Consider the following 9063-nt stretch of genomic DNA (forward strand, 5'->3'; position numbering starts at 1 on the left):
TCAGGACAATACAAAAATCTCTTTATTGCCCATTTTCTTAAAGTCGTCTTACATCTTGGCGGACTGTGGGGATAGGATGTGCAAAGCAGGCGACACATCGATCGGCCCAGTCCTGGAGCCGGGAGCTGGGGCGGGACTGCGGGGTCCCTGCCCCGGGGCTGGGGCCGAGGAGGGGGTCGTGGAGAGCGGCCCCTAAGGTCGGAGGAGGGTTTCCGCTGTGCGGTCTCTCGTAGCCTGGGCCTGGCGGAGGACCCAGTCCGCCTTGGAAGAGGCTGCGGGGAGGATCCCAAGCTCCAGGTGGCCAGGCTCTGGGAGGGGCGTTCCTGAACCCAGGGCGGGGCGCGCAGAGGGTCCTGCCTGAAATTGGCGCGCAGAATCAGAGGGGCCCCGACCTCAGACTTGTTAAACCTAGGCCGGAGATCACGCTTGGCCCCTCACTGCTCCTCCGGCCCATCGCCTCCCTGCGCCTGTTCGTAGGGACAGGGCCGGCGGTAGAGACCGGCTGGTTCCGGGCCGGGTCGGGGCCACGCGGGCGGCGCCTCCTCCTCCACGCAGTCCCCTCGGCCGCCGCCTCCGCAGCCGCCGCGCTCGCCCTCCGCGTCGCTCTCGTCCGAGTTGTCCTCCTCCAGGTAGCGGTAGCCGCGCACTTTGTGCTGGGGCCGCGGGATGCGGGGCTGGCGCGGGACCACGCCTCGCCGCAGCTTCTGCTCCATCCACAGGTACGAGGCCGCGGACGCCACCAGCGTCACCAGCAGCACCGTCAGCTTAGCCTGGGCCAACAGGGGGAGAATGCAGGGGACCCGCGGCTGCCGGCCCCGCCCCTGGCCCGGATAGGCTCGCCGCAGCTCCTCGGCTGCCCTTCCCTCCTCCTGGGGGCCAGCCAAGCTCTGGGTACTGTCCTGCCGGCAAGGCCCAAACCTCAGCTCTGTCCCTTATGGCCACCCTACTTCTCAGGGCCTCAGTTTCCCTTACTGTAATGATAATCCTTTTGCTTCCCGGGGTAGATGTGAAGGGAGGCTTGGGCCACCTTAACAGGGCTTAGATTATTACTCTGCCCCTTATGTGAGGACCATAAGTGACACCTGTTACAGGGTTTGACTGTAACAGGCAGTCAGAAATAATTTTACATCATAAGGCAGTACATTCACACATATTCACAGGCATACTCCCTGCTATTTCCTATTCTATGTCATTAAAAAAAAAAAAAAAGTTGGCCGGGGACTTCCCTGATAGTCCAGTAGCTAAGACTCTGTGGTCCCAATGCAAGGGGCCCAGGTTCAATCCCTAGATCCCACATGCTCCAACTAAGATCCTGCATGCTGCAGCTAAGACCCAGTGCAGCCAAATAGATAATTAAAAAAAAATTGTTTTTAAAGTTGGCCAGGACCCTTGAGGGTCAAGAAGGGAGAGGGACCTTCAGCATCCAGATCAGAGCCCAACATCTAGTGAACAGGTGACCAAACAACCCACCAGGCAGCTGGGATGTGCCCACAAGGAGAGGGCAAACTATGAACCCTTTCAGACATGGGTAAACTGAGGCTGGCTGGAGATGAAGCAGTAAGTGACAAGCCAGTGATGGGTGTGGGGCCAACCAGTGGGCTTTGCCCAGGGCCTGGCCCTTGGACAGAGAATGCCTTTCAAGGTCTGTGAGGCCAGGGCGAGCACTCAAAAGTATCTGTTGTCTAGGGGTCGAGTAGGGACGGCCCTCACCTTCATGGGCAGGCTTGAGCCCAAGTAGACGGTGAAGATGGCCACAGCCTGCCACCAGTGATAGATGGTGAAGATGAAGTCTTGCCTCTCCTTGTCCTCGTACAGGATTCCCAGGAGTGCTGCAGACAGGGCAGGGCAGAGAGGGGAGAGGGGCCAGGTGGGGCCCAGAGCTGCGGATCTCCCTCTGGGGACCCCCCAGAGGCCCTGCGCTGGTCCCAACCCTTGGCAAGAGCGCTTAGAAAGCTGTTGCAAACCGGTCCTGGCCTGCCCCCTAGTGGTTCGTTGTTGTTCAGTCGCTCAGTTGTCTCCGACTCAGCCATCCCGTGGACTGCAGCACTTCCTTCACCATCTTCCGGAGTTTGCTGAAACTCATGTCCATTGAGTCAGTGATGCTAACTAACCATTTAATCCTCTGTTGACCCCTTTTCCTTTTGCCTTCAATCTTTCCCAGCATCAGGGACTTTTCCAGTGAGCCCCCTAATGGACACACCCTGGTTATTTTTCTGGGATGCAATGGACCTGCTCTGGGGGACAGACCTTGATATGTTTCCAGTGTTCTGAAAACTATGCCAAGGTGGACCCTGCCCCCTAGTATGAAATAAAGCCTCCTTAGTGTTTTTTTTTACATGGTCCCTAAGAGATGTCCAATACTTTGGCCACCTGATGGGAAGAACTGACTCATTGGAAAAGACTCTGATGCTGGGAAAGATTGAAGGTGGGAGGAGAAGGGGATGACAGAGGATGAGATGGTTGGATGGCATCATCGACTCAATGGACATGAGTTTGAGTAAACTCCGGGAGTTGGTGATAGACAGGGAAGCCTGGCGTGCTGCAGTTCATGGGGTCGCAAAGAGTCAGACACGACTGAGCAACTGAACTGAACTGAAGAGGTGTCCACAGCTCACGGAACCACACAATATCACCCTGAATCCCATGCCTGCCCTGGTAGTCAACAGGATGTCCATGCAGGTGACTGCATACCCACTTTGAGGGTGTCCACAGCCCCCATCTGTCCCTCCAGTGTCCATGGACTTCCCCCCGCCACCAAGAGTGTGCATAGGGATCCCCACCTGCCCCCAGCAAGTGCCACAGGCCCCATGACAGCCCTCCAGGGTATCCGTCACCCCTAAGTCTGTCCCTGGGATGTCTGTGCTCCCCACAACTGCCTCGAGGAGCCCCTGGATCCTCTGTCCAGCTACCCAGGGCCCATGGCTATACTCACTGCTGATCCCAGTCTTGTTGAGGGCACTGCCCACACCCCAGAGCACGGCTACTGTGTAGAGGATCCAGATGTGTTGCAGGGTCCGGGGCTTGGGGGCCCAGAAGAAGAGGCTGAGAGTGAGCAGCAGGTGTAGTCCAGCCCCGGCCACCAGGGGCACCGGGCGCGGCAGCCACGGCCCCAGCAGGCCCAGGGCCGAGGAGGCTGAGGCGCCCAGGCTGTAAGCCACGAGGAGGTACGCCAGGCGTTCCAGCCCCACCGAGCACACGCCGTAGCCCTAGGGGGACAGGGGTGAGGTTGGTGGTCAGCTGGCCCAGGCTCTTTGATTCACATCAGGCCACATCCTGCCCTCTCAACTGCCACCACAGGGCCAACTTCCTCCAAAGCCTGTGGGAAGATTTCTTAGTGACAGACCATGAGAAAATGCTTGGACAGTGGCCCCGGACACCAAGGTTGGAACCCACGTGGAACCAAACACTTTCTGGGCACGATTTCGTCTCAACTGGAACTGAGTCATTAGACACTTCACAAATGAGGAAGCAGCCTGGGAGAGGTGAAAGCAACTTTCCCAAGGTACACGGGAATTGAGGGAGAGAGGCAAAAGGAGAGGGCGGGAAATATCCGGGCCTTCAATTGTCCCTTGGTGTCTGCAGGGGGTTGGCTCCAGGACTCTCTGCGGACACCCTCTGTGGATGCTTAAATCCCTTCTATAAAATGGAGCAGTGCTGTGGGCCCTCTGGATTCGTGAATGCGGAGGGCCAACTGTGTTTGTATTACACAAACTTATAAATTCGAAATGTGAAAAGACCCTGATGCTGGGAAAGATTGAAGGCAGGAGGAGAAGGGGACGACAGAGGAAGAAATGGTTGGATGGCATCACCGACTCAATGGGCATGAGTTTGGGTAAACTCCAGGAGTTGGCGATGGACAGGGAGGTCTGGCGTGCTGCAGTCTATGGGGTCACAAAGAGTCGGACACAGCTGAGCGACTGAACTGAACTGATAAATTCGAAACTTATTCGTTGTTTATCCGAAACTCAAATTTAACAGGATGTCGTGGACTTTATCTGGCTTTACTCTCTGCAGGCCGCACTTACCAGTGCGAGACCAGTGCAGGCAAAGAGCACCTCGAAGCCGCTGTAGATGAAAAAGGGCACGAGGTGGCGCAGGCGGAAGTCGCGCACGTGCTTGAAGGGCAGCTGGAAGATGTTGCCCCAGCCCACGCTGCGCAGGTCGATCTCCTCCGTGGGCCGGTAGGCGGCTCCGCACAGGCCCAGCACCTGCGTGCCAGGCAGTGAGGGAGGGGGCGGGCAGCCGGGAGCCCTGGCCCCGCCCCTTGAACTCGGCCCCGCCCCTCAGCCCCAGCCCCGCCCCTGGCAAATCCCAGGACGGGCCTCCCGGCCCCGCCCCCAGGTTGAAGCCACACCTCGGACCCTCGCCCCGCCCCCTCCATTGCCCGCACCCCAGGTTCCTCCGGGTATCACAACCAGTCCTCCAGGACCCTGTCTCCAGCTCGACCCCGGATCTGGCCTGGACCCGCTCTTACTGGCCTCTGGCATTCCAACTCCTCTCTCAGTCCACAGGCATAGGCCACGCCTCCAAGCCTCAAGCCCAGCGCGTAGGCTCAGGTCCCCTCCCGAGGACTCAGCCCTGACTCCAGACTCAGACGAAGCCTCCTCTCTCCCCGCCAAGGGCCCCAGACCTGACCCCGCCACACCCCCACCCCGGGCCGCACCAGCAGCATGGCCAGGAAGGCCACCGCCATGAGCACGCTCTCCACCACAATGAGGTTTCGGCTCCGCGGTAGCGTTCTCAGAACGGTCTTGTTGAAGCCGAGGAGGATGCCCTGGCTGTTAGTGCCTGAGAAAGAGGAGGGTTCGGGGGCATCGTGAGGCAGGGAGCAGGGCACACTGGCAACTCAGCCATAAAGAAATGGGACCAAGCAGATGGGTGAGGGGAGGGTTAGAGGGGGTGGCTGAGGATCCGTGCCTGCAAAGGCAGGTCCCTTTGGAAAGTCCTTTGGAGGTGAGGGCCAAGGGGGCTGAAAGTACCTCTCCCCAGGTTGCCAGCCCACCTCCCACCTCCATACATCTCCCTGCATTGAGGGTATACTTGATCCTGAGAGATTCCACAGGCAGCCTCAGCCCAGATGGACCTCCTCTAGGCAGCCTTCCCTGATGCACCCTACCCTGACCCCAGATGTCCTAAGGACAAGGCCCTTTGCTTTTCCCAATCACCAGAGCTGTGATGGCAGGCTCTCAGCTCTGGATCCTGTGAGCGAGGGCATCCTTTCTTCCCTTGAGGGCCCAGTGTCTGCCAGATGACTCAGCGGGGGAGGCAAGCAAACCTTAGGGAACCCACCCCCCTGAGCACTAACCGCAGTTCTGCACGTTGTACAGCGTGTGGTTCAGGTCATACAGGTAGTGGTTCAGGAAGTAGATCATAGGCAGCTGGGCACAGGCGAAGCTCAGCTGCGGGCAGGAGGGTGGTGCGGGTCAGGTGAGGGGCATGGAACCAGGTGGAGAGGACAGGCACCATCTGCGAGGGGTTTGGGCACAGCCTTGGGAGGACAGGGGCCCTCCCACCTCTGGGGGGCAGTCCAGTGGTGGGGGGTGCCTGACGCAGGAGGACTTCCTCCTGGTCAGCACCACGGACAGTGAGGTGATGAGGTCTCTGTCACTAGAGGTAAGCAAGCAAGGGTTGGCCTAAGAAAGGGCAGTGGACTAGAGGGCTGGAAAGACTGTGGGATGGGCTGCAATATGTGATTCTGGGCCTGGAATAGCCTGCCCCCAGGGTCCCCAGGCATGGCACTCACGTGGAAGAAGCTGTAGAAGATGGCTTGGAAGACCAGGAGGTAGGGTGCATGGGAGCCCCGCGGTGGGCGCTGCTGGGGGCCCTGCTCATCCTGCTCCTTGTAGTGGGAGTACTCATAGTATTTCTGGGCCATCCTGGACCACAAAGGAGAGAAGGCTCTCCCCAGCCCTACGTCAGCCAGATGCCTCACTCTCTCTACCCAGTCATGTGTGTACCCGGCCTGTGTCCCACCAATGGGGAAACTGAGGCCCAGAGGGCAACTAAGGCTGGCCTAAGGTCCCCCAGCTGAGGTGGGCAATACAGCTCTGTTGGGTCCCCAATCTTCCACCCTGCTGTCCGCCAGACTCACCTGGTGATGTAGTTGCCCATGGAGGCCCAAAGAGGCACAATGGCCATGCCCAGGGCCACGGCTGAGGGCACAAGCGTGTAGTAGCGCTCCCAGTAGTTGGTGGAGACAAAGAGGGCGTAGATGCCCACAGCCAGGAACATCATCCACTTGGTGCCAAAAAACCTGCGAGTGGTAGGAAGGATGCTGGCACCACAGGCTATCCAGAGGGCTTCAGCCTCAAACCACAGGGGCCACAGCTCTGGGTCTCAGCTCCTGAGGCTGGCTGAGGTGGGGAGAGACCCCTGGCCTTGGAATCGAGGGACCTGAACTAGAGTCTCAGAGATACGGACTTGCTGGTGGCCTCAGGTGAGCCACTGTAAACACACAGATGTAACGTGTGCCGTGCCTCAGCTGCAAGCTTCTCACGGCCGCTGCAGGGATAGAGGAGATAAAGCGGGGAGAGGATGTCAGGAGACAGCGGCCCGTGGACACAAGAAGCCCTCATCTGTGTTCTGGGCTGACTACCGAGGCCCCTCTTCTACCCACGTGCGGTGACTGCAGGACCCAAGCGAATGTCTAAGGAACTTGTCCCAGGAAACTGGGTGGAGGAAACTGAGGACCACGGAGAGAGCCCTGGCGCCCCGTCCCCTCTGCACTTTGCTCTTTCAGTCCAGCGTGGTCAGTTGGGAAGTTTCCTCTTCACTGGCTCCTAGAACAACATCCTCACCGGCTCTTGGAAAATGTCACACCATATTAGGAAGGGGTTGACAAATGACAGGATAAGGGCCCATTCTGGGCGCGGAGGCTGATCAGGTTAGAAATCACCTCTCTGATCTTGGGATTAGCTTTGGTTTGGTTTTTGTTTGTTTTGAGTATTTGTGCTCATTATTTCCTTTCTTTGAGTTTCCAGCAAGCTCAAAGTTCAGTGACTCTGGTTTTCTGATACAATTGCTTTCTCTTCTACAACAGGGTCTTCCTGGTTCTTTTTTTCTTTTCTTTTCTTTTTTAATTGGAGTATACTTGCTTGTGAAGAGATTAAGAAGAGGTGGCAAGAATACACAGAACTATACAAAAAAGGTCTTAATGACCTAGATAACCATGATTGTGTGGTCACACCCCTAGGATCAAACTAGTCAATCCTAAAGGAAATCAACCCTGAATATTCATTGAAAGGACTGACCCTGAAGCTGAAGGTCCAATACGTTAGCCACCTGATGTGAAAAAGTTGACTCATTGGAAAAGATCCTGATGCTGGGAAAGATTGAGGGCAGGAGAAGGGGATGACAAAGAATGAGATGGTTGGATGGCATCGCTGACCCAATGGACAGTTGTTTGAGTAAGCTTGGAGTTGGTGATGGATAGGGAAGCCTGGCTGCTGCAGTCCACAGGGTCACAAAGAATGGGACACAACTGAGCGACTGCACTGAACTGAACTGCCATCTAATGAACAGACAGGCAGCCTCCTCTGATTTATTTGGGGAAGGGCACCAAAGCTGCACCGTACACTATGAAACTGCAAAAAAGTAAGAATACCAACACTCATTGCTGATGAGGCTGTGGTTTTAAAAATGACACAGTCAGTGCTCAGGCAGGTGGTACAGTCCTATGGAAAGTCCACCTGGGAGTATGAGGGTAGGGAAAGCATGGGGGTTCTGAGTCACTCTGCCTGGGTTCAAACTTTCAGTCTGCACTTCTGCCTGTGGGAATGGGTTCAATCTCTTGGTCTCCCTGTGTCTAAGATTAGAGCATCCACCCTGGATTGTAGGGAATGTGATATGCTTATAAAGTGCCCAGCACAAAGGAAATGAAAGGAGGTCCCTGTGGATAATAGTGATGGGTTTCAAGAGCCATAAAGCCTTTTATATGCTTCTGACCTAGTCAGGGCAGTTCTGAAAGTTTATCCTAGGAGGTTTTCTTCCTTCCTTCTTTCCTTCCTTCCTTTCTTTCTCAGCCTCTCTCTCTCCCTCACCACCTCTCTTTTTAGTTTTAAGACAAGGAAACAGCCCAGGATCTGGGGGGCGGGGGCAGGGGCGGGGGTTGCTTTTGTTTTGGAAAGACAGGGGAACAGATCCAGTGTGTGCACAGATCTCTGGGTCCCATCTGAACACTGACCTACCACCTGGTGGTTAGGTTCTGGTGGAGGGCCCGGCAACGGCCCCGGATGCCAGTAAGGCTCAGGTCTGGAGTAGACACCCCCAGGGCACCTACCCAACCATGCCCTTTGCAGTGAGCAATGTCCCTCAACAATGCCACCCTGATGGGTCCTGGGGTGTGTCCCTGGGCTTTGCTAGCTGATCAGATTCTTTCCAGAAACGCCACAGCCCTGACCTCATAAGGTCATTGTGGCTCCAGGCCACAAAGCAGGGCACGAGAATGATGCCACGTCGGGTACGGGCGAGCTGAGGGAAGGAGCCAGAGCAAATTTCTGTCTGGGGGCAAAGCTCGTGTTTCTTCCCCAAACCTGGGTTTCACCCCTTCTCTCTCACCCCTCCAGGTCAGCAAGTCCTCTCCGCATCCCCCAGGAACACCAGGGGAGCTGGAGACCCCGGTGTCCAACAGCCCTTGCAACCCTTCAAGGTTGGAGTGGGGGCAGCCCAGCCCTGGCAGGGACGGCCACGGTGCACCTTATGAGCACGGGCGTGTAGAGCAGGGCGGCGATGGGCGTCACGTTGATACCCATCAGCATCTTGCTGTCGATGTCGGGCAGCCCCATGTTGCCGTACTTCACCTCGCGGTAGGTCTCGTCATAGTGCAGGATCAGCTGCATCTGCAGGAGGCCTGAGGGGGCAGGAAGCGGGCATAGAGAGAGCCGCCTGGCTCTGGGGGCAACCAAGCAGAGGTGGGAACGCAAAGCCGGGCAGGGAGCTCTAGGCACCAAAGGGATCCCTAACTCCAGTGCCCAGGAGGACAGCGGGGAGCCCCAGGCTGGTCGAGCGTCCCCCTGCCAGTGGCAACGACGGCGACTTGAATCTAGAACCGGGGGGGGGGGGGGG

The 9063-nt window shown here is 57.2% G+C and overlaps 1 protein-coding gene across 1 annotated transcript in view; it reads right to left on the bottom strand.

Moving 5' to 3' along the window:
• Positions 1-9063, bottom strand: part of UNC93B1 (unc-93 homolog B1, TLR signaling regulator) — a 9924-nt gene continuing 861 nt past the window's right edge. The window contains exons 3-11 of the mRNA XM_040256471.1: positions 8695-8848; positions 6092-6253; positions 5744-5876; positions 5306-5399; positions 4664-4788; positions 4026-4208; positions 2933-3206; positions 1711-1829; positions 1-770 (exon numbers count right to left, since the gene is read on the bottom strand). Coding sequence (XP_040112405.1) covers positions 435-770; positions 1711-1829; positions 2933-3206; positions 4026-4208; positions 4664-4788; positions 5306-5399; positions 5744-5876; positions 6092-6253; positions 8695-8848 — 1580 coding nt within the window. The 3' untranslated portion in view covers positions 1-434. The remainder of the gene's footprint in view (positions 771-1710; positions 1830-2932; positions 3207-4025; positions 4209-4663; positions 4789-5305; positions 5400-5743; positions 5877-6091; positions 6254-8694; positions 8849-9063) is intronic.

Source organism: Oryx dammah, unplaced genomic scaffold, assembly GCF_014754425.2.
Source record: "Oryx dammah isolate SB20612 unplaced genomic scaffold, SCBI_Odam_1.1 HiC_scaffold_15, whole genome shotgun sequence".
NCBI lineage: Eukaryota > Metazoa > Chordata > Mammalia > Artiodactyla > Bovidae > Oryx > Oryx dammah.